This window comes from Bos grunniens, chromosome 25 (assembly GCF_055505025.1).
Source record: "Bos grunniens cultivar Pamir isolate PY7600 chromosome 25, Bosgru_T2T1.0, whole genome shotgun sequence".
NCBI classification, from domain to species: domain Eukaryota; kingdom Metazoa; phylum Chordata; class Mammalia; order Artiodactyla; family Bovidae; genus Bos; species Bos grunniens.
In genome coordinates, this window is record NC_141189.1 from 1,099,118 (window position 1) to 1,123,837 (window position 24,720).

A 24,720-nucleotide genomic window follows, 5' to 3' on the forward strand; every position below is an offset into this window, starting at 1 on the left:
GCCTGGCGTGCTGCGATTCATGGGGTCACAAAGAGTCAGACACGACTGAGTGACTGAACTGAAATGAAGGGGAAAACCCGTCTCCCACTCCACCACGCCAGCAAACATTTCTGCAGCGTCAAGGGTGCTCCTCGCATCTCCCGCCAGGTGGGACCTCCTGGCCCTGACTCTGTCCACCAACTGTCACGGGTGGCCTAGTGTTGCTATGCCACTGCGCCAAGACCCTTCACGGGTGGCCTGGCTGTGCTGTGCCACCTCGCCAGGACCCTTCGCGGGTGGCCTGGCGGCGCTGTGCCACCACGCCAAGGTCCTTCGTGGGTGGCCTGGCGGCGCCGTGCCACCGCGCCAGGACCCTGCATTGTGTGTTCTCTCCTTACAGGCCTTTCTGCAAAACTCCCCGTGACTCGGGTTAATTTCTACGAGCAACACCAATGTAAGATGTCCTGTACCTGGTGGTGGGGAGGGTCTGGGCGGGGGGGCGGTGTTAAAGCTGATCGTCCTTGTGGTCACCACTAAAACCAGCGCTGACGCAGAGCTCCCCACGTGCTGGGTCCCGCTCCAGGTGCTTCACGCGTGTGGAGCCCTGTCGCCCTGTGCCTGCAGGACAGGCGTGTGAGGACGCTGAGGCGCGCCTCTCAGGGGAGATCAACAGGCCTGGCCGACAATCAGTGAGTCCACAGAAGAAGAAAGGCACCCAGCCTGCCCGCCCTGCAGAAAATCCAGGAGAAGCAAGGGGAGCCGGCACCGCTTGCCTCTGAGCAGCAGCTGCCTCCGGTTTATGCGAAGGCCCAGGACCACCGAGTTGCTGGGCCATACGCACACATCACTGACTTAATCTGACAGATTAAATGTCTTTTACAAAGATTTTTAAAATTATATTACTCAGTGTTAGCTGGAGGATGATGAAAAGGACATGAACCACGCCCTGCGGATGGGGAGTAAATTGGTACAGCCATCCTCAAGGTAATTTGATCATCTTTGGCAACATTTAATCAAATGCTTTGGCCCAGTAATTCCACGTAAAAGAACTTACCCTAATGAAATAATCATGGACAGAGATTTATATAAGGATGAGAATGACCCGACATAAAGGATGATACCACCTCTAACACTAAAAAGCGGACAACACGGTAAGTGTCCAACGGCAGACTATGAACCGGATGATGCTGGCAGCCACGGAACTCGCCCGCGATCCGCTGCTTCCTCCCTCGAGGGGTGCTCACCACACAACACAGAGTGGAAGGACAGGCCACAAACCAGAGTGTGCACAACACGACCCTCATCCATGAGAACCACTGTGCACAGATGTGCACAAAAGAGAAAAACAGAAGATAATATGTTCAGACAGTAGCACTTTAGGGGATAGAATTAAAAGACTTATTTTTCCTTTTTTTTTTTCCAGCGATTTCTACAATAAAAGAAAAGAGATTTGGGGGAATTCCCTGGTGACCCACTGGTTAGCACTCTGCACTTTCGCTGCTGAGGGTCCGGGTTCAATCCCTGGTCAGAGAAAAAATCCCACAAGACACTCGGAGTAGCCAAAAAAAAAAAAAGACATTTTAAGATATCAGCTCAAAAGTGTTTAGTGAAACAAGCAAATAGCCCACCAACAGAAGGCGATAAGCCAGGTCAGACCAACAGGAGGCAGACGGCGAAGCGCTGGTGGGCCGTGGTCACCCACGAGACAGGGCAGTGACAACAGGCTGAGGCCGCCTGGCTGCGCCGAAGAGAAGACCCAGGGGCCTGGAAAAATAAACCCGCCTCAAGGCAAAACCCTTTTCAAGATCTGCAAGCATCACTCATAGCCCCCGACGTCCCGCTCACCTGGCGCGTCTAAGTCACCTCTGATGGGAGCCGGCAGACCCAGGGAGGTCCCTGGGACGGAACCACAGGAACCAGCGCCCGGAGCCCCAGCTCCTGCAGCCAGGACACGGCCATGCTCCCACCCACCTGACCCGGACCATGCCAAGCCCCGCTAGGACGAACAGCCTCCAGCTTCTGCTCCCTGAACCCACTCCCCCGCTCCTGTGACCTAAAGCCTGTAACTGAGCATCTCCCCTGCAAGCCCACCTTGCCTCTTGCCAGCCAGGACCTCTGGGTGCCCTGGGGCTCAGGGACCCTCTAGCCTCGCAGGACCTGCAGTCCACTGCCTCGACACGTCCCTACATGTGCTAAGGCCCCTCGCCCCTCTCGTGCCCGCTCCTACCTCATTACAATCGTGCCTCTCTAGACACACTCAGCTCCCTGCCCAGTGAACCCCAACTCCAGTTCCTGCTGCTGCCTGGCCAGAGACGCCCCAGGACCAAGCCGATCGGTCTCCCGTTACATTCGAAACACCCGCCCCCAAGGATGCCCAGCAAAGCCTGCTTTCTGACTGCGGCCAGGCACCCAGATGACCAGTTCATCCTCTCAACTCACTGGCTCTCAGTCCTCCAACCCACCCTCCCCTCCTCTGCTGATTCCCAATGGCTCACTGAGCTTACAGAAGTTCCACACGGACTCTCTCTTCTCCCTTCTACAGTGGAGAACCTGAGCCTCTACAGGCTCTGACTCCAGGGGCCTCCTGGCACTAAGCAATTCCCTCCCCCATGGGCTGACCTTCTCTCTTGTAGAGTCAACGACGAGGTCTCACATCTGAAAACTCTGATTCCACACGCTCCCCACCCTGTTTCTGCTGTTTTCTACAAGAAAACCCTCAGGAGCTGCCCACTGGCAGCGCTGCTTTCTTCTCCCAGCCACTCCCTCATCGGGCGGCTGCCTGGCTTGGCCAGAGGCTCTAACTGAGACCAGTAATGACACCCGTCTGCTAAGAGCCTCTCCCGACCAAACTGGCCAGCCTCCTCTGAGCCCTCCCTTCATCGGGCCTCAACTTGGGCCTGTAAAGACTTGAAAACAGTTTCTAGCAGCTCAGGGCCGCATCTTTACAGTGACTCTGGGCTATGTTGTGCTTAGTCACTCAGTTGTGTCTGACTATTTGCAACCCCACGGACTGTAGCCCGCCAGTCTCCTCTGCCCATGGAATTCTCCAGGCAAGAACACTGGAGTGGGTTGCCTTTCCCTTCTCCAGGCGATCTTCCCCACCCAGGGATCGAAGCTAGGTCTCCCGCACTGCAGGCGGATTCTTACCAGCTGGGCCACCAGTGACTACTTACAGTGACTCTGCCCCCCTGACAAGCTCCTGCCTGAGAAAACTAGAGGCTACCAACATCTGAAGGCAGGACCTGTGTGTGGGGGGAGCGGGAGGGCAGGCGTCTGCTCACTGCAATTCTCCAGCTCCATGCCTCTCTTCCGGGTGCCGCCTCTGCACCCCCCACCCTCCCTTTAAAACACCCTCTCCCTGCACAAATCCAAGACGAGTTCAGTTCGCAGGACTTCCGCCTGTGCAGTAGTTACCGTCGATTAAAATGGGGCCTCATCGATTAGGCCAAGTCCAGCACGGCTTTGTTCGTCCCTGACTGCAGGCACCAGACCTCACAGCAGCATCTGCCACACACCTGCCCCTCTTCCCAACGGCCCTTTCCTCCCCGTTCCCCACCCCCGCCCCCGCCCCCCCCACACTCTCTGGCCTTCCTCCCACCTCTTCACCTCCCTGCCCGAGGATGCACGAGGGCACCTGGCTCAGGCCTCCTTTCTTCTCTACTGAGTCTCACTCCCCTCATCTCACCTAGCCCTGCGGCTTTAAATACCAGCCGGGGGCTGATGACGCCCACGCTTCTCACTGAGCCGCACTACCACGCTGCCAACCTTGTGGATCACCGACACACACACTGTCTCACAGGAGACGTGTCAAATCCACACTGCCCATCACCCTCCGCAAGCCTGATCTCCCTGGCAAGGTCTGTCCCCCCAAAGGCCATCCGGTAAAATGAAGATTTCAGCTCAAGCCAAAAACCCTGGTGTCACCCACAGATCCTCTTTCGCAAACACCCGGCCGTCCCACGGTGAACGCCGCTGACCCCATTCCCGAAGCACACCCAGAAGTGGACCTGCGCCGCCCCTCCTCCCGGATCATTCAAAAGTCTCCGACCGTTCTCCGCCCCTGCCCCTCCAGGCCGTTTCCGACGCCGCCTTCGGCAGGGTGCGTGAAATACCTAGGCCGGGTTCGGCCCACCTCCGCCGGGACCCTCCCCGGGGCTTGCCTCCCCTCCTCAGCCCCGCGCCCCGCCCCACGTCTCCCCGCCGCGTCGCGCGCCATCGCAAGCACCGTCACAAGCACCGGCGTCCCACCCACCTCAGGCGACCTCCCTGGCTCTGGGCTGTTTCTGACTAGAGCCGCGCGGACACGCGGGACTCACCAGGGGGCTGAGGGGACCCCAGGCCGGCGCCCTGGTCCCCGCGCCCTCGGCAGGCCGCCGAAAGGAAGACGGCCAGGTCCCCCGCGCATTCCCAACGGCCGCGGAGGCCCCGCGCCCACGCGGGGACCCCCCCCCCCCCCGCCTCACCCACTCAGCGCGCCACACTCGCCTACCTGCGCGTGGCCGTCGACGCCGGCTTCCGGCAGACGCGACGCCCAGGTAACGCGGTCCCACCCCCGGGGCGGCGCCGCCTATTGGTCGAGGGATGCCTCCGTCTCCCCTCTGGCCAATGGAGCGGGGCGGCCGCGTGGGGTGGGGCGGGGCCGATGGCGTCACTGTTGGGCGCCGGGAGCCGCCGGTTGCCCGGCAACCCTCCGCGTTCCGGTTTCGCGGGTGGCGCCCGCCGGTTCCCCAGCTCAAAGCGGATAGCGCAGGTCGGTCCACGAGAATTAGTCTTAAGCTGTCACTTAAAGAGTGGGCGCAGGATTGAGAGGTTGTCCCCTACCCTCGCCCCGGGGCCTGGTCTCCTGGGATCTGCCATGCCCGGGTTTTGGGAAGGGGCTACAGTCACTTCCTGAACTTGGACGTCATCTTGACCGCCCCCCCCCTCCCCCCCCGCCCCGGCCGTGTGTGAACTGGGGGTTTTGAAACTTGAGGGAGCTTTGCTCGAGGGTGCTTGTTCGGGATGTGGTGTGTCACCGCGCCCGATGTGTCCACAGAGCAGAACGTGGGGCAGGGGAACACCCCGTCCTGTCGTCTCTGCTGAGACCACCTCCACTTCCCCGCTCACAGCGTTGCGCCTGCTCGCGAAGTTGCCGGTGCAGCGGTGTGTCTGCAGACACCTGTAAACCCAGGTTAGGTCCCTGGAGAGAGGATAAACGTGGACGCGGGCCCAACCGCCCGGGCGTCTGAAGTCTGAGGCGGCGCTATGCCGATGAAACCACGAGTTAAATTATTTTTCGGCTCTTAGAAATATTGAACTGTCTCGCCCACCGCTGGTTGGGAGGATTTATAAGCTGGGGACAGTGAGGTGGGGACAGCTGGACGGGGTTGTGCCATCAAGGGAGCTTCCTGGGGTGGAAGATAGGGCAGCAAGCCAGGACTTTCTAGTTTCACTCTCTACGGACAACTAACTTGTTTCTAATTGTATAAGACACCTTGCTTGCCTCTCACGCACATAAGGAGACTGGGCCACCGGTAAGCATGTTCAAATTTACTGACTCCAGGAAGAACCATTCTGTTTTCAAGCTACTTCAACTGGCTTCACGATCACTGAAAAATGAAGTTCTCATTCACATACAAGCTTAAACAATATAGAGTATAAAATACAAATATGGTTATCGTGTATTGTAACCCAACAGGACCCTATGTAGCCTTTCTGGAAGGGAAGAGACTCCACCCACTTACCCACTCCGTGTCCTCCACGGGCTTCTGTCTGTAGAAAAGCCTCAGCCTCCTAGGTCTGTCAGCGAGCAGGACCCTACAGGACCTTCCCAGTACAGGACTCCCCCGTTCCATGTCCACTGCCTCCACTTTGTCTGTAGAAAACTTTAAAAATGAATAATCTGAGAAGTCAGAAAATGCAGAAAGGAAAACATTCAAGCAAGATGAAATAGTGGCCGTTAAACACAGTCGAGGACCCTTAGTGCCCTCAAGAGCTCTAGGTGATGTTCTGAGCCATGTCCTTTTAGCTGTTCTGTAGCTGCTGAAAGCCGTGGCAGTTGAGGGCATCAAGCTGTGTGCTGCCCACAAGCATGCAGACCCCCACTGGTTGGGGTACTGACGATGCTGAGTCCTGGTTATGTCACCACCAACCAATTAGAAGACTGTCCACGAGCTGATCACGCACCCCACAGCCCTCTCCCTCAATGTCTTTATCAACCTTTCCCGAGAGCCTTCAGGAATGCAGGTCTTTTGAGCACCAGCTGCTGGGACTCCTTGCTCGGCACCTGCAGCAATCGCTGCATTTTCCTTCACTGCGACCCAGTGTCAGCAGATCGGCTTTACTGCCGCCCGAAGCAGTAGAGCTTGGTTTGGAAACAGGGAGAGGTGATTTCCAGAAAGCCTCCCACTGAAAATAGCTGAAAAAATGATTTAAAAAAACATATATACAAAACAAGACATATATATATAGAGATAGATAGATGACATGAGGCCAATAAAGGGGAAGAGGGGAAACCTAGAGAAGTAAGCCTTTCAGTTAGGACCGTTTTTCACTCAATTCCGGAAGAAAACAGCTGGAAAGGCTGAGAAGGTGAACAAAGATGTTGTCAGCTTTGCAGGCTTAGGGCTGCCAAGAGGAAGGATTCTTGTAAGCGTCCCACCTTTGGGTTGAAATCCTGAAAGGCTACACTATAGGCGTGAATATACAGAGAGCCCAGCTCTTTCAGGCAGTGCATAAAATCCACCTGGACTCCATCTCAGTTTCTGAAACTGCATTTAAGTGATTCGGGATTCATTGCTGGTGCCACTTGTGGGCTGAAAGAAGAAAAGGTCAAGTTTAGAAGACCACCAAGTCTCACACCCCAAACTGTAATTGCTCATATAGCATGACCGCTAGTCAACAGAAAATAGCTACATACACAGGAGACAAACAATGGGATAGAAAACCAAGAAAAAATCAGCACCGTCAGTGTGCACTGGGCTGCTGACACACCCGCCCAAAAGAGCCTCGTGGATCTGAAAATGGACTGCTCCAGCCGCTGCCGGACCAGGCTCACTCTGCCGGAAGCACAGCTAGCCAAAATGCTGAAGTCTGCAGGAAATCAGCCAAGTAAGGAGACGGAAGAACAAACCTTAGCTCCACCTCCTCGAAGGCAAGGGGCCCAGAGTACTTACAGGATAAAGCAGCAGGGCGGCCTGAAGTCGGATGGGTGGGGAGTGCAGGGAGATGGGAAAAAGCTGGGATAATCTCGGTCCATGAAGGTGTTAACCTCGCCACAGGCCTCTGCATGTTCAAAAGTGGAGGCACTTAGAGACTAAAGGTGAAGTTCTCAGCTCTGATGTCAAAGGTCGTGGAGAGGAGATTCGTGCTTGCCCCCTGGAGGCTCGCAAGTCCTGTCCACTCTTAACCAGCTCAGCTGGAACCCGGCCCAGCTGACTCCAAGCTCCTGGGGAACAACTCAGGTGAGCATCTCATCATCCAGGCCCCGTGAGGCCTCGAGGAAGAGAAAGTCTTAAAACGACTTTGATTAATGGTGCAGGTGAAACGGATCTGGCCCAGGGTCCCACAGTCACGGGCTGACACGGTGCCCCCGTCAGGGGCTCAGCCTCAACTGCGCTTCTGCCGTGCCCACAGTACATCCGGAGCTGCTCAGCCGGGCGTGTGATCCTCAGGTCTTCCGAGTTTCGTGACCCAAGTGCAGGACCATCTGTACTACAAATTGACCTCTTCCTTTGGGCCCCACTCAAAACCAGCGACTTCCATGTCACCCTGTAAATGAGTGACGGCCATGTTAAACGTGGCCCACGCCGCCTCCCAGCGCAAGGGGACCGAGCGACAGCAGCAAAGCGGCTCCATCGTGGCCCCTCCGGTGGTGGGCTGTTTCTGCACAGCACCATTTCTGTGCAGTTTTCAACAGCACTGTTTCAACACAATTCTGCAGCTGAAAACTGCACACATTTATGATCTCACAGTATCTGCACGGTGGGCACATGGGTGTGACTTAGCTCCGTGCTTGGCCTCAGGGGCTCCCACAGGCCGGGCCGAGGTGGCACCAGGGCTGGAGTCTCACGGGAAGGCTGGCTGGGGCACGGTCACTTCCGAGCTCACTCACCTGGCCGCTGGGAGGACTGAAGACCACCCGCCTGCACGCACCCCCACCGCGGCCCCCGGTGCCCTCACAGCCCCTCCCCGCTCCCCTCCGCTCTTCCACAGCACCCGCTCCCCTTGCGCAGCACACCGCGGTGGCTGACTGCAGCCTTGCAGTGAAATAAAGCAGTAAGTCAGCACTTACCCTCAGACGTTCACACTCAACTCCCTCCCGCCGCCTTTGCGACACCCCCGTCTCAGGACAGCTGCAGGGCTGGGCCCACGTCCACAGTCCTCGCTGTGCAGCTTCAAACCTGGAAAACGGAGACCGCTTCAGAAACTCTCTTCAGAACACACCTTCCAGACTAGGCCGTGGCATTGAGCAAACAATGAATATGGAAGCCTGATCAAGAACAAACATGGATACTGAGGGGGAAGGGGTGGGCAAGGACTGGGAGATGGGGACTGACGTGCAGGCACCATCAACACGACGCACGACACCCGTGACTGATGGCAACCTCCTGGGCAGCGCGGGAAGTGCTACTGAGGGCGCCGTGGTAACCCACCTGGGAAGGAATCCAAAACAGAGGCTGTATGTGTGCACACAGCCGCCCACTTTGCTGTGCAGTAGAAACACAACACTGTAAAGCAGGTAAAGCCAACAGGAATTAGTTTAAAAATACACTTACAAAACCCCAATCCCTCTGAACACGGACGACCTGAGAGACTGACTTGGGGCTGGTGGACTGGTCGTGCCCCTCCTGTCGCCCGACGCGGCTGCCCGCAGGAAAGAGGTCTAGTCACCGGCTCCCTGGTTCTCAGAGACCCTCTGGTGACACCTTGTGGGCACGTCTGATACTGCAGCCTTGCACCAGCTTGGCCGCCAGGACTGGTCACTGGACACAGAGCACTGGGCAGGCAGCCTGGCCCTGCGTGCTGCTCGTAACGCAGAGGCAGGACAACAGCGGCAGGGAGGGTGTGGCTGCACGTGCTGAAGACCCCAGGTGGCGGGAGAACACACTCAGCTGCCCCAAGGCTCTCCCTTGCCCCACATGGGCCAGACCCTCTCGAGAGACACGTGGAGTTGCTGAGGCCAGCCTGACCCTCCTCCTGCAGCCGGGCGGTGGTGTGCCCAGCACCGGGCACGGAGGCCCAGGTAGAAACTGCACACCTGGCGAGCCCTGTGCCTCGGGCACCTCTGAGGCTGAGCGCCAGCCTTGCCCCATCCCAGATGGCTGCCACTCACAGGTGAAGGAACCACGGCCAAGATCACAGCGCGCTCAAGGTCACTCTGAGCAGCTGAGGCAGTGAGCACAGCCTTCTCTCAAAGACGCACGCAGACCTGCGACACTTAGAAAGCGGCACTCGGACCTCTCGACATCAGCGCTTCCTACAAAACTTAAAATGCTCCTATGGCGTCCCCATCCTTTGGGACGCGGTCATAGAACTCTCGACATCAGTGCTTCCTACAAAAACTTAAAATGCACTTGTGGCTTTCCCATCCTGTGGGACGTGGTCGTGTCCACAAGGAATTCTCAGAACTAATGCTCAACTCTGCTCATCAAGGCAGACCCGCTGACGACACCACGTTTTCACCACATTAGGAGAACACTGAGCCCATGAAACAGCTGATGGCGGTGTAGGGAAACCGATGGGGAGGAAATTGGTGTAACTTCCTGGATGCCAACCTGGGACCTCTCACCGATCTCTGAAACACGCCCCCCAGCACAGCAACGCTCCCTAAGGAGCAAAGCATGAGGGCAGCGACATACCCAGGTCCCGGGGGACGTTGACCTCCGTCAACAGCGGCAGGGACTGCCCGGCGACGACTGCCGTCCTGACCTTCGACCTCTGCACCATCGCAACGTCTCTTCACACAGGGCCTTCAAGAAAACGCTAACTTCTCAGAAAGGTCTTAAATACACGTAAACATTCCACGTTTAAGCTGAGAAACACGAGTGCACTTGTGTGAGTTGGTGATCACTGATAGTGCAGCACATTTTTGTCCTTTAGTTTGGATGATCAAGAACAGTGCTAACGGAAGCATGACGCAAGCCTCACCTACCTTTAAAATTCCCAGTAGCCACAATTAAAACACAGAACAAAACCAAGTAAAATTCACTTTAACACTTTATTTAACCCATTATATCCAAAACACTATTTCAACCTGTAAATATTTGTAACGAGATTTTTTTCTTTTTTGGTATTATCTTCAAAACCCAGCTCTACAGAGCCTCAGTTTGGACATTAACCTCTCCTGAGAAAGACGTGATCTGTGTATAGATGTCATAAAACTTGCAGCTGAGAAGATAACACACTCAAGCTCCCGACATCAACGCTTCTTCCTCACACCGGCTGCTGCTGCTGCTCAGTCGCTTCAGTCATGTCCGACTCCGTGCGACCCCACAGACGGCAGCCCACCAGGCTCCCCCGTCCCGCTAGTGACCGCGGAGTAGAGCCGGAGCCCAGGAAGCGCTCCTCGCACGTGGCCCCGAGCCCCACGGCATCAGGACTCGGGCAGGGCCGGGGCTGCGCTCCTCACAGGCCCCCGGGCCATCCTGGCACATCTGGAGAGCCAGCGGCCTAGACCTGCCACTGCTAACCAGAGGAGGGCCACAGACAGCAGCATCACCCGCCTGCAGACGGGCACCCAGCACACCGCCCTCCAGCGTACCGAGGCTCTGAACCTAGCAGACAAAGGGTAACCGTGTGGGAGCGTGCCCTGTGGGTTACACTGGGGACCCAACCGGACAGCATTTCTCTTCCTCCAGTTTCCTGGTGCCCGAGGTCCCAGGAGACGAGGACTCTCCTGGCGTCACCTCAACGCCTGCAGTCAGAGGGTCACGGCTGTCCTCTCAGTGGAGCAGGAGCGGGGAGCAGGGGCCACCTGGACAAGGACCCCAACGGGGGGCGGCGCCCCTCCACTGGGCTCGGAGGACCGACCACAGGAGCCACATGGGAAGACGTCGTGTGACCCGCTGCGGGTGGTTTGAGTGACGGAAGCCCCTTGACTGACACCCAGGCCAGAGCTGCTCGCGTGGGAAGCAGGGGCCTGCTAGAGCATAAAGTGCAGGTAGCACAAGAGAACAGGCCAGTCTGGGCAGGATCAGTCACACCATCACTTTACTTTGAACCTGAAAGAGAAGAAAACAGCTCGTTTTTAAGTCTGTCTGGATTAACTGGAAGTGGGTGGTCACGTACAAAACATCCACCACCCACAGGGCTGCAGACCCCAGCGGTGAAGCGTCTCTCGGGGTCGCCCGGGGCTGAGGAGCCTGCAGGCTGGCGCACACCCCCTCCCCCGTCTGGCCAGGACCGGGCGCAGAGCCCCAGAGGCCAGGCAGGAGCCGCACCGTGAGCGCTCAGCGTGGCCGTCCCCCCGACCTGTCCCGGGCCGTACCTGAAGTGCCGGGCCAGCCAGCTGCCCAGCCCCTCGCGGGAAGCCCCCGACGGCCTGGGTTCCAAGCACCTGTGGGGAAGGCTCAGGTCAGCGTTCCACCAACTCCTCATCTCTAGCACGGAGGCCACATGCACAGGGATGAGGGGACCCTCCGCCTGGTTCAGGCAGACGCCACAAGAGACGTCACAGGAGGCGGCAGGGGACTCCCACTCCTCCTGCAGCAGGTGGGGCGGATGGTCCACGTTCCCGAGGGCGCTTCCTGGCTGCCAGCCAGCAGAGGGGCTGGGCTGCCATCAGGAGGCGGCCGGAGTGTGGCAACCCAGGCCCACGGGGAGGGCGGGCGGCTGGTGGTGTGTGAAGCTGGGCTCACAGTGCAGGGAGGGGGTCACTGTCTGGCCGCACAGACTGCTGGGCTGCCAAGGGAACACTTGGAGACCACCGCACAGAGAGAACGCCACGGGAGGCAGAGATCAGGGTGATGTGTCTGCAGGCCGGGGGCCCCAGGGAGACGGGGATCACCCTCCACGAAAGGGGCTCCTGGGCAGACCCTCCCCATGGCCCCGAAAAGGAGCCCACACCCGCCCCCCGCACCATGAGCACAGCTTCTAGCTTCAGAACTAGGGTCCCAGCAGACGACTAGATTCCAGCTTCAATTCTGAGTCCACTTTTAATTTAGATCATATTCATCCAAACCCCACAGTGAATATTCCAGCCCCACAGCCGAGCATGGGACTCAATTCCAGGTCCAGGTGGTCCCAACACGTAGGGTGAGTGAGGCCGTCCTCACCCGGCTAAGCTGCCGGGGGGGCCCCTGCGGGTGCAGCCGTGGTCCAGAGGGTGTCTGTGCTGGAGGCAGAAGCTGCCGCGGCACTCCTCACACGCCACCCGCAGCATCTCTCTCCTCCTGCAGCCCTCCCTGGAGCAGCGGAACGTAAACACCTGCGGAAGCACAAGTCACTTCAGTGTCCCAACCGCCTCGCTGAGCGATCACTCAGCAAGCCCCGAATAAGACCCTTAACCCTCAAACCAGAAACAGTTCTTAGCGCAACAGTATGCAGGCGCCAGGCTTTCACTGAGATTTGTCAGGTAAACAATACTAACTAAGCACGCAGCAAACTTTTAACAGACGACAAATACAAAGCCAGCACTTCGTGTTGGGGACTCGTGGGATGCCTGGGGATGCTCCCAGTGAGAAATGAGATGGGGGTGGGGCAGACGGGTCACGGGGAGAGGCCACGCAGCGCGAGGGGAGCCAGCAGGGCCCCGGGGCCAGCAGGGGCTGTGCTCCATCGGGGGGCCTCTGGGTGACGTAAGCTGCCAGGCACTCCCAACTGTACAGGTGCAACGGAGGAGGCAGGGCCAGCAGCCGGGGGCGGCCCTCCGCCGAGGCAAGCAGTGGCTGAGCACAGGGGGCAGCAAGGAGCAGCCGGCGGGGACCGAGCAGGGGCCGCGGATGTGGGGGCTGGGGGGGCACGGGGCGGAGGGGAGGCCCGATCAGAGGGCCTGGGGCGGAGGCTCAGGGCAGGCTTCACCTTCTCCTGTTCCAGGCTGTCAATCGATTTTGTCCTGCACTGAGCGCAGGAAGCAGGGAGCGGCTGGAGCACATGGAGATGGACACGGACCAGAAACCAGAACCCGCGACTCCAGTCGGCCGAGGACCGGAGACCAGAACCTGCGGCTCCAGTCGGCCGAGGACCGGAGACCAGAACCCGCGGCTCCAGTCGGCTGAGGACCGGAAACCAGAACCCGCAGCTGCAGACGGCCGAGGACCGGAGACCAGAACCCGAGGCTGGAGACGGCTGAGGTCAGAAACCAGAACCCGCGGCTGCAGACGGTGACTCAGCCTCACAGGAGTGGGGCCTGGAGTTGTGCTGGAGGCCGAGAGAGGGGGCCACACGGCCCGCATCCCAGAGGACCACCTGGGTTGGCCCGGGGAGCACGCAGCTCGGGGACGTGCAGGAGGCCGGAGAGCCTCCCCTCTGAGGGCGGGACAGGCTGCCACGCACTGTCTGCTGAGGGCCTCGGCCAGCCCGGGGCTCCTCAGACATGGAGGTGATCACCGGTGGCGGCTCAGACTCCGCCTGAAGTTCTACAGTGACCGCCAAGAGATGTTCTGAAAAGGGATTAACGCAAAACTGCAAAAGATGAACGGGAACAGCCCCGACTTTAGGGAAAGCTCACGGACATGCAGGACGCACTCAGCAGACGTGAAACCCTGCGAGCCAGTGTGGAGGCTTGGGGGGGGGCGGGTGGCCAGGAGGCAGCTGTGCCTCCGGGAGACCCCCTCCCCACAGCAGAGCTGCCCTGACCGCCGTGAGCCTGAGACTGACCAGGACCCAGGACCGAGCACCCACACGGGGGACACAGAGAAGGGAACTTAGGGGAGAACAGGCCAGCCCAGCAGGGCCAGCAAGGAGGAGTGCGGTCCAGAGTGGGTGCGGGCCCAGGGCTCCCAGTCTGTGAGGCTCAGCCAGCGTGAGGCTGCCACACGGGACAAGGAGGGCGGTTGCTCACGGGCGCCCCCGAGCAGCAGCAGAAGCGGGAAAACCGCCAGCGCCCATGAGCGCCAGGAACACCGCTGGAGCAAGGGCGCCAGGGCCCCGCAGCAGCCCCACGGGACAGGCGCCCGCGGCACACAGGCTGCGCTCAGCCTGCGGGGAAGGCAGGCGGCCCCGTGCCCGCTATGGACGGACAGACGCACACTGGGGTCTGCATGTCATCAGTACATGCTACGCTGTCTCCTGGGGAGCTCAGGAAAAAAGCGCACAAGGGCAGGGATTCCTAGAAACCGCGCTAACTTTCCACCTTCGGAGAAACAGTAAGACTCTTGTAACGAGAGCAAATCCTAATGTAGACCCTGATATTGAGGAAATACGCTTGTAGAACTGTGGAAACCCACGCCGCTCACAATCCAGGAAAAACAATTGTTCAGTCGCTCAGTCGTGTCCAACTCCTTGCGACCCGTGGACCACAGCACGCCAGGCCTCCCTGTCCTTCAACAATCGTTAGGGTTTAACGTCTCCCTGGAGGAGGAAGCGGCACCCGCAGCCCTGCCTCACCTTCGCCGTCTCCTGCCCAGGGGGACGCCGACAGTCTCCATCCATGTGCGCACCTACCACCACATCGGGGATCTCCCCCCGTTTCACTGGGACGGGGCTGTTACAGAGTGGGCACACCGGGACCCGGACATCCTAAAGCAACAAACGTAAGATGACAGGGCTGATCAGGAACCAAAGCTCAGGCACACAACGAAAGGCCCGCGGCACCGCCACACGGGGTCGCCCTCACAGGAGGACCCCAGGGGAGCCAACGCACCACGGACTATCACCCGCCCGCAGAGACGACCCGAGGAGAGCTGGTGAGGCCACCCAGGAGGGAAGCGGGCGGGCAGTCTGGATAGCCAGTCTTGGGATGGCAGGGCCATCTGTCCAGCACCAGGAGTGAGCGGAGAAGCTGCCCTGATGCCTGCAAGGCGGGCGGGGCTGCCGGGAGCAAATGCCGGTGGAGAGGAGCCCCGGCCACGCCTGCCAGCGGCCCTCCTGATGCTCACGGGGCTTCCACCCTGCCCACACGGGCAGGCGTGGTCACCCGCCAAGCCCAGGACGGGGGCTCTGGAAGGATGCAGCAGGGGCTTCCGCCCTGCCCACACGGGCAGGCGTGGTCACCCGCCAAGCCCAGGACGGGGGCTCTGGAAGGATGCAGCAGGCGCCCAGCGGAGCGCCTAGCACCGTTAGCATCCCTCAGGGCAGGCTGAGCTGGCTTCACGCAGGAGCGCTCTGAGGTGACGCTGACGTGGGCGGGTGACAGGTAACCCCCGAGTGCCTGGGAGTGGAGCTGGAACGCCATCCAGGGGCGCTCCCGCAGCTGGCCCGTGGGCGAGTTAAGAAGCAAGCAACGCTGAGTCATCTCTAGGCAGACTCACCCCATCCAGGGCAACATGAAGGTCAAGTCAACAAAACCACAGCTTTGCCTGATCCTTGGTGCTGGGCGAACATGAGTCACCCTCCCCCAGCCCCATGAATCAGTGAGCGCCCAGACCACAGCGGACACTGGGCAAAGCCTGAAATGCATCATCTGCACCTCTGAACTGCCGCCATGGGGAGCCAGTAGAGTGCTGGCCAAAGACCTCAGAAAACCGCTCTCGGAAGCACCCGAAACAAGTGAGCTCAGGCTGGGACCTCCTGAAATGTCAACAACCCAGGTCTCACACCTCTGGGCTTAGGCAGGTCTGCTTCCCTCAGTCACAGTCCAGTTTCCACCAGGTCCCGTCTGAATCACTGAGGCAGGAGGCCAAGGCTGCGAAGTGACTCCGAAATAGAGTGTGCACAGTTCCCCCCAAATGGATCCCCCGTCAAGCCCTGCACTGGGAAGGGCCCAGGAAGACAGAGCACTTTTCCCTTGGTGTGTTAAGGAACTAAATGTTCTAACATGTTAAGTAAGCTTTGAAGGTCTGGCTACAACGACTGATTCCAGGAACCCCCGAGAATAATCTGTGGTTTTCGAGCTGCGCAGCCCGAGCTTCCTGGGACGGTGGACGCTCCTCCCTGCCCTGTCTGCACACGGTCACCGAGGGCCGGAAACGAGGCTGGTGTGACTGAGCAATAGGCCTTCACGGCTCCTTTCACTCCAGCTGAGCTTCCACTACGTGTGGCTCACGTCCACTACCTCGGGCACCGCGGCTTTGGAGAGGGAGGATCAGAATCTTCAGAAAGAAGTATGATCGATTACCTTGGTGAATGCAAGGGGACACTTATGTGCAGCATAGGTAAAATGATCTTTACAGAAATCTTGTTTACACGCATCACATTTTAACGGAAGGAAATCTAAAACAAAAAACAAAAAACAGTAGAGTGCTTTAAAGACTAGAAAGAATCATACATCGTTATTAAACAAGTATTTACCTTCCCTGAGTTCATGTAACGCCTACCAAACATCCTCAAGGTGTCATAAGAGAATAAAATAATCGGGATCCGTGACCTCCACAATGCCAGCAGCACTGCGGAACCGTACAGCTGCCCTTTCCAGAGAGATCCCAGCTCAGGTGGCACCTGAGTGTTTAAGCAGCGCTCTTCCGTCTACCCAGCGCAGGCAGCCAGCCTCCTACCTGGCTCTACAGAACCTCAACCTCAGGCCAGCATCTCATCACTGAAGAGCCACAAAGGCCAAGACCCAAAGAACATCAGCCAACGAAGACAACGGCCAGTTCTCCCGGCAAGCAGATGACAAAACGCCCAATTTCTGTTGAGGTTCTCTTAAAAGTGCTTACCTAGCTGCTTGCATGTTTTTTCTGAACAGTGCTTCCCCAAATCAGGGAACTCCATTGTGAGAATGTGTCCAAAACACAGACAGCAGAGCGAAACGTGACCTGAGAGAATTAGAAAAACTTAGGAGAAAAGCAACAACGGCCTGAATTTCAGTCACCAGGATTTATACCGTACCGCTGATCAAAGTAAACACACACTGTAGACGCCCAAGTCAGCTGGGCTCCCACAGGGGACTAAAGCCTCACAACTCTTGTCTTGTAGCAAAAAGAAAATAGGCGTCTTCGGATAAGTACCAGCTCCTTCAGAATTAACCCCATTAAAAGACAGGGTGTTTTTCAGTCCTTCTAATTTCTAGTTTATGAAGCTCAACCCGAATTTAGGTTTTCATTAATCCATATTTTGATTCATATTGATAAGCATATCTCATATTCAATTTGCACAGTTGCCAAAGAAAGTTACAGCCTTGGTGAACTTTAAATCCCAATTTCATCTACTGAATATACTTGTTGACATAAACTAAACTCCGTTACCAGGTGCTAAATCACATTAATTAACTGCACTAACCCGGAGAGATTCGACTCAGTCCCCTCTTGCTCTCTAACTCCCTGATGCATTGAGTCTTACTTAGAATTTATTCCTTAATGACCATCAACCTGGAGTTGACCGGGGGAAGGGCAAGAAGTTAACTCACCAGTGGAAAACACGTATAGAAACGGCGAGGCCACTGCACTTGAAAGAAAGCTGCAGTCAGTCCCCGGGACGCCTCACAGGCTCCCCTCCCATCAGGCACCCACTCTCGGACTCTGGTCCCTCCCAGAGTCCACGTCCCCAGGGCCTTCTCCGGGCTCGCCCGGCAGCTCTCTCCGCTCCCAGGGGTGTCCGCGGTGCCTGGGACACTCTGGCCACGGCTCACGCCCGCTCCTGCCCTCAGGCCTCGGGTTAGAGCGTCACTAACACCGGCCTCACCCCGCCCGCCCCTCATTTCCTCTTCTGGAGTTCCTTCCCCAGGACCCGCTCGCTCGGCTTCCCCCTGCAGCTTCGCACGCGCCTCTGGGCTCCAGGGGTCAGCGACACCGAGCGGGTGTGCGGGAACCGCTCCATCGAGGACCGACCAGAGACCCACCTCAGTCCCGCCGTGGTCGCGCTGTTGGCGCTGCGTCCGTGGAGCAAGAGCCCCGGTGTGCTGGGACACGGGCGCCCTGCCGTCCGAGGTCTGCGGCCGGACCCCCGGCCGGCCCCTGCAAGACGCCCAGGCAGCCGCCGAGGAGAGTAGAAGGCGGCGGAGGCCGAGAGCTTGAGCCTCCCGTCCGCCGTCGGCCGCGGCCAACGAGGCCAAGGGACGCGGAGACCAGAACCCGAGCGACGACCGCGGCCCGCCCGAACCCACCGAGGAGCAGCATCGCGGCGCCCGGCCTCCGGGCCATTTATCCGCAGCCGCCCGGCCCGAGCGCTCCCGCCGTCCGGGCGTTCCCGGCGCGCCCCCGATACGTCACGCCTGCCGGGCCAATCGCGCCCTGCCGCAGCGAGGCGTTCCCGGCGCGCGCCGACACGTCACCACGGGCCGGCCAATCGCGCCCTCTGATGCCCGCCCACACCTCGCCTCTTCTCGAACGGTCGAGCGGCTTCTCGGACCTGCCGAGTCACGGCCAGGCGAGTCCGCGGGGGCGCACTGGGCCCGGCGGGGCGTTTCCCCGCGCGGGGCGCCCGAGCCGCAGAGCTGTCCGTACGGGCGGCGGCGAGAGCAGCTAGGCGCTGATTTTGGAGTCAGAGGTGAACTTGAGCAAGAGGGCAAGTTCACAGACGGGGAGACCACAGGGTGGCCTGCCCGCGCGTTTCTCCGTGTGCGCCGTCTCCCCAGCCTTGCTCTGGGCCACTGGAGAGCCTGCACCTGTCGCCGTGGCGCCCCGTCACCCCACTCCTGTCGCCCGCTTGTTTTCCCTCCGTGACCGCTCCGGCCACTCAGGCGCGGAATCGGTGGTGACCCCACGTTAAGGTCCCACGCGCAGACCCCGCTTGGCTTTTTGTCGTGTCTGTTTCGTCTCTGCTCCAGGAGCTCATCTGCTGTTACACTGTCGGTCTCGTCCTGTCCCCAGCGGGTTTTATTAAAAGTCACAGACTCTCGTTAGTATAACGTGACTCTCAGGACTGGCAGGTCCCGTTTCCTTGGTGGTGACCACAGGATGGTGCTGCGCTCATTACCAGCGCAGGATCGCACCCCATCCTACCCCGGGAGATGTTCATTTTGACTACCCAGGCCTCACGTTTGCCAAGTTTCTCCACTTTTTCATTTGTGAACAATTTCCCTTGTCCATTTAGTTTTTAAGGAAGAATCAGAATTCACCTCAACTTCAGGGAAGGTCTGGAGAAGACGTGAGTGGACACCTGAGGGTGTAACAGGTGAGCGTCTGGCCCACCTCAGCCCTTCCTGGCCCTGATCTGGCCAAGACCACACCACACTATCCTGAAAACAAGGCCATCAAGTCAGGTTTCAGATACAGCTGTTTGGTCATTAACTGAACACCTGCATTGCTAAAAAGAGATGCTGGGCTTCCCTGGTGGCTCAGTGGGGAAGAATCCACCTGCCGATGGAGGAGACGTGGGTTCCATCCGTGGTCCGGGAAGATCTCACTGCGCGGAGCCACTAAGCCCGTGTGCCACAACGATTGAGCCTGGGCTCTACTGAGCCCATGTGCCACAGCGACTGGAGCCCACACGCCCTAGAGCCTGTGCTCGCAATAAGAGAAGCCGCTGCGATGAGAGGCCTGCACTCCACAGTGGAGAGCAGCCCCGGTCACTGCAGCTGGAGCAGGCCAGGCACTGCAATGAAGACCCAGTGCAGCCAAAAATAAAGTTGTTTTTTTTTTAAAATACAGATGCCACCAAGTGTAGTTAGGTGACCACTGTACACCTGAGTTAGTCACACATCACAATTAAGGGCTTCCTGAGGTGTCCTCTGAGAGTCAGCTGGGGACAAAGGGCCTTGAGTGCTGTGACAACGGCGGATGGGAGGGGAGGCAGACCTCAGAGCCCGAGTCAACAGCCCTCCAGAAGTTCGAGTGCATGTCTAGACACACTGCCGTCTATCAAGGGAGCAGCGTCCTTTGCCGCCAGCTCTCTGTTGTGGCCCGTTTTACCTGCAGAGACAGGTGCAGAGCTGACAAGGGACACACTCAGGAGGAGCCAGGATTCAGACTCACCTCGGAGTCCACATTCCTGACCCCCTTGTGCTGCCTGCACCGGCTGGGGGTGAGGATGGAGGGGCAGCTGGGAGCCAGGTCATCAGGACCCCGAGGGCCATGAAAAGATTTCAGACTTTTGAGTACAGAGAGGTAGTGCTGAAAACTTTTAAACAAGACCTTGAGGGGTGGGCAGGGAACACTTATAAAATATATATTTTATGCAACTGAATGAAAAATAATTTCAACTTTCTTGATTTTCTAAAATTGAACTCCACTTTTCTTTGGAGCCCCAGACGCCTGCCCCAGGCAGACACGTGTCCTTTCCCATCACTGAGTGTCCAGTCTGTTGAGATCCAGTTCCTCTCGTGACCTCCGTCATTTCAAGGCTTCTTCCTGTAACCCCTCGTTCTTGTCTCCTTCAGTGGCACCGGGGTTCAGGGAAGCATGGCTGACCCCATGGCAGTGCAGGGAGGGGAAGCCTGGCCACAGCCTCTGGTCACGTGCGAGCGCCCCCTGCTGGCATCAGGACTTCCGTCGTGACCTCTGATCAGGAGTTCACGTCAGCCTGTCCTGACCCCGGGTTTCGGGTTCAGTGACCCTCTCTGCCCTCCACACTGGAGTGTGTGGGGCTGGGGAGCGCCTGTAGCATATGTGCGGGGTAGGGGGGGCGTGGCTCTAGGGCACCAGTTGAGGCCCTGTCCTGCCTGGCCACACCCCAGGCGTCCTGCACCGCGCTCTCCCTGCACCAGCATAGAGGTCGGGTGGGAGAGCAAGCGTGGAGCCCGCTTGCCTTCAGGTTATCCCCCTCCTCGCCAGCCGTGTACCGTCTGAGGGCTGCAGTTTGTGCAGGGGATTGGTTCTCAGGGATCCAGGCAGCAGCACAGGTTCCGTGTCCTCCCTGTTGAAGCTCCAAGGGACTTCTCAGGTGGTCCAGTGGTTGGGAACCCGCCTGCCAATGCAGGGACGTGGGATTCGATCCCTGGTCTGGGAGGATCCCACATGCCGCAGGGCAACCAAGTCTGTGTGCTGTGGCTGCTGAGCCCGTGGGCCCGGAGCCTGTGCCCCACAGCAAGAGGAGCCGTCACGAGAGGATCCTCTGTGCGCCTCGGCTGCTGAGCCCGCGGGCCCGGAGCCTGTGCCCCCAACGAGAGAAGCCGCCACAAGAGGATCCTCTGTGCACCGCAGCTGCTGAGCCCGCGGGCCCGGAACAAAGACCCAGTGCAGCCAAGACAGACTGCGAAGAGAAAGGAAAGCTCAGCAAGCCACCCCAGCCCTGGCAGTCGCGCTCTCCTTGCGCCGCGGGCGTTTCTCTCGCGTCATTACCTTTGCTTTCTTGCTCTACAGGTGAATCTCACAATCTTGGCTTCATGATTCCCTTTCCTCTGCTTGAAAGCCTCTCTGTTAAGACTGTGGCTTGCTACGAGCTCTTAAAAGATTAGGTTAAAACTTAAATCTGAACAACAACTTTAAAAAACATATTTTGTGTTTTTATTTTTGGCCATGTCGGGTCTTCGTTTGAGTAGCGGCTTCTCGTGGCTAGACAGATGCTTTCATGGAGCGTGACCGTCACCCCAAATGACGGTGGAAGGCGTCTCGGTGAGGGAGGAGAGGAAACCCTGGCGCCGTGCGTGCCGTGCACCTTGCACTTGGAAGCAAGCGTGCGGCCGCAGTTTGTGGAAGACAGACTGGTGGAGGAGAGGCTGCAGCAGAAGCTGGAGGGCAGCTACGAGGCTGTGGCTGAGGCCCAGGGGACTGAGATGACAGTGACCACAGACGCCTTGGAAATGCAGGGCTTTACCCGCCTCCGCCACTCCCCTCGTAGGCAGGGCGTGAGCGTGTGGTCCAGGGGAGGGGCTCCTGGAAAAGATTCCTCCCTATTGAAAGAGATACTCATCAGGACATAGCCCGCTGCTAGAAGATGATTTTGTGGTGCTTGAAAGTAGCCTTCTCACTAATTTGTAGGGCAAAGCTTAAGGACCGAGCCAAGCACTGGGGGCGGCCTAGCAAAAGGCGGAGAGCCCGGGTCGATGGTTACGTTGTTGAGCCCACGGTCAGTTTCCTGGCCTCAGGACAACAGTGTACATCCTCATTCTGCAAGGTGCTGCTCGCTTTTTTTTTTTTTTTTGAGCCAAAGCGTTCTGACACATGGAATCAGTCTAGAATATATCCACTATGCTGTGGGCAAGAGAGAAAAGTTGGCACATAAGCACGTGGGTGTGTGAGTCTGGAACCCCGAGAAGACGTCGGCCTGGAAAAAGAAGGCTGGAAATCATCAGTGTAAAGATGGCCATTAAACCCACAAGTGCGGGCTGCCTCAGGAAAGGACACACGTGGAGGAGAGGGCCAGGCGCCCAGTGTCTACAGATTGGAGGGAGACACAGGCCAGGCTGAGAGGGAGCGAGAGGGAGGAGCCAGGGAGGGGGAGGGTCCGGGAGGGCCCGTGGGTCGCAGGCCTCTCACACGCTGTGACACACCGCCCCTGCTGCCCTCAGAGGACGGGGCGGGGGGCGAAGGGCAGGGGCATGCATGGCATCGGGAGGAGGCCTCGGGGCACAGGCCGGAGAAGCCTTTGTGCCTGAGGAGGCGGCAAGACCTGCTGCCCCGCCCGCCTGCCCGTCCAGCTGCTCACACGGGCAACTCTGGGCCGCCCGTTTCCCTCAGGACACGATCTCCTTGACCGGGCACGCAGTCAACGTGATCCTGACGTTTATAATTCATATCCTCAGCAAATATCGATGGGATGCCTGCTGTGTGCACAGCATCCTGTTTGGCCTCAAGAAAATAAAAGATTCACCTGGGTCCCTGTCCCTTCCCAGGGGCTTAGAGTCAGGATCTTGGAGGAAAAAAGCTCCCCCACTCCACCCCGAGACAACGGGGCATCAAGTGTAGACACTGTGCTTGTGAGCGTGCAGGCCAGAGGCTATAATCACTGGGGTTCAGAGGACACTCCCAGAGCCAGCCTGGGGAAGTGCGGCCGGGTGTCTAGGAAAGCCTCACGGGGGAGGTGGGGCCCGCGGGGAGGGCAGGCTCCCGCAGGACCTGAAGGCGGGCAGCGGGCTGGGGGCAGGGAGGGCTGCCCACGCCAAGGCTGTGTCAGCAGGACTCATGACTGTGGGCGACAGGAACCCCCTCAAAACGGGGGCTCCCCAAAGGAGAGCGTCTTGGCTCCTGCTTGGAGATGTGCCGGGGTCCAGGAACTCAGATGGGCCGTCTGCTTTGTGAGGTGGGTGGGGCTGCTAGGGGAAGGAGCGCCAGCCCCCCAGCGTCTGAGACAGAGGCGGGGGCATGCTGACGTGCTCTCATGGGTGACACTCGAGGTGACGAATGTGATGCTGAGACGCTTCTGAGAGTGAAAACGGGCTGCTCCTGGTAATTCTGTTGGGACAGCAGGCACATGCAGGGACTCCGTCAGCAAAAGCGGGAGACAAGGTCACCCTAGTCATGTACGTGTGGGGCTGCTCCCACCGCGGCAGACACCCCCCAGGCTCACACACAGTGGGAAGAGGCCCTCCCCAGAAAGGCAGGGCTCTCTCAGTCCGGAATGCACATGTGCATCTGCCTATCACACCCTTGGGCAAGAGATGGGGACGACCGTAACCCGAGGGAGGCCGCTCTGCCAGCAGGAGCCTGTCCTACTCCACAGCAAGCGGGAAGCAGCTGCATGCAGCAGAGATGACCTCACATCTTCTCCTCCCATCCCGTAATTTTGAGATGCGATATCATCTCACTTAGGAGACCCCTCTGATCCTGGAATCTGGGTCACGTGACTCCTGTCTGCTCCAGCTTCTGACAATAAGCCCGAGCAAGCGCTTCAGTTCCAATATCCTCCGTGTATTGTCAGAAGGACCCCCTGGCAGAGTGCTTTGTTCACTGCCCGGCAAGTCCGGGCTGAGTGGCTGCTGGGTGGTAACTGTGCATGTAAAGTTCTGTCTGTGCCTGGAGGCCTGGAGGTGCACATGCAACGTTAGAAGAGGTGATGCAGTGAGAGTGGGCTGAAAACACCCATGTAAGGACTTTTCCTTTTCCACATTTAAATTTTTTTCTTTTCTCAACATGTAAACACAAACAATGGTTATAAATATCTATAATTATAAGCCTTTAAAAAAGACGTGAGGTATTTCTTTTCAATTATTTATTTGACCGTCGGGTCTTAGTTCCTGCACACGTCTTCCTTGTGTCCTGCAGGGTCTTCGGTTGTGATGCATGGACCCTCTAGGGGCGCGCCAGCTACGGAGCGCGTGGACTCAGTACTTGTGATGCATGGACCCTGCAGGGGCGCGCCGGCTGGGTGGTTGTGGTGCACGGACCCTGCAGGGGCGCGCCGGCTCCGGAGCGCGTGGACTCAGTACTTGTGACGCATGGACCCTGCAGGGGCGCGCCGGCTCCGGAGCGCGGGGGCTCGGTGGTTGCGGCTCTGGGCCTTAGTTGCTCTGCAGCACAGGGCACCTCAGTTCTCTGACCAGGGATAGAACCTGCGTCCCCTGCACTGCAAGGTTTGCAAGGTGGATTCCAAACCACGGGACCAGCAGGGAAGCCCCTCTTTTCCTTTTCTTTCTGTGAGGACATTTTAAGCCTCCTTTCAGAGTCAGTCCTCCACTGACTGAGCGGCCAAGGCTGTGCGTGATCCCCCTTCACCCTAGGGGTCCCATCCTCTGGGGTCTGTGGTCGCTCACATGATGGGAGTAGATCAAAATGCTCCTCCTCCCAGCGAGACAAGTCTTTGGCCCAGTCCCGCTCCCTGCAGACCCTGCTGTGGGCTGTGTGTGTCTCCTCACTCACTGCCCATGGAAGACAGGCAGGGGAGCCCCCAGCACACCTGGAAGGACACCTG

General features: G+C 58.5%; 2 protein-coding genes across 24 annotated transcripts in view; both read right to left on the bottom strand.

The window, feature by feature from the left end:
* The window catches only part of CHLSN (cholesin), a 70,814-nt gene extending 62,971 nt beyond the window's left edge, over positions 1-7,843 (bottom strand). For 4 of the 16 annotated variants that reach the window (XM_086376904.1, XM_086376900.1, XM_086376916.1 and 1 more), the window contains exon 1: positions 4,296-4,499. Coding sequence is in view for 5 of the 16 variants with exons in the window: in XM_086376896.1 (XP_086233022.1) it covers positions 5,703-6,026 (324 nt within the window). In the remaining 11 variants the exon portion in view is untranslated. Of the gene's footprint in view, positions 1-3,907; positions 4,164-4,231; positions 4,910-5,702; positions 6,910-7,133 lie in introns of those variants that run through there. The other 12 variants (XM_086376906.1, XM_086376901.1, XM_086376915.1 and 9 more) reach the window with 8 other exon arrangements.
* Positions 7,844-10,158: 2,315 nt separating this feature from the next.
* Positions 10,159-18,252, bottom strand: ZFAND2A (zinc finger AN1-type containing 2A). 8 transcript variants are annotated; one of them, XM_086376939.1, is made up of 8 exons: positions 17,834-18,202; positions 17,402-17,434; positions 16,713-16,811; positions 16,175-16,269; positions 14,506-14,637; positions 12,234-12,385; positions 11,447-11,515; positions 10,159-11,180 (listed from the first exon to the last, which is right to left on the bottom strand). In XM_086376939.1, the coding sequence occupies exons 3-8, from the start codon at positions 16,765-16,767 to the stop codon at positions 11,165-11,167; spliced, it is 519 nt and encodes a 172-aa protein (XP_086233065.1). In that variant the 5' UTR covers positions 16,768-16,811; positions 17,402-17,434; positions 17,834-18,202; the 3' UTR covers positions 10,159-11,164. The 8 variants fall into 8 exon arrangements, with proteins under 8 accessions (XP_086233065.1, XP_086233064.1, XP_086233069.1 ...); XM_086376938.1 differs by lacking the exon at positions 17,402-17,434 and having other exon boundaries at positions 17,834-18,234; XM_086376943.1 differs by lacking the exon at positions 14,506-14,637 and having other exon boundaries at positions 17,834-18,196.
* Between the last annotated feature and the right edge of the window lie 6,468 nt (positions 18,253-24,720).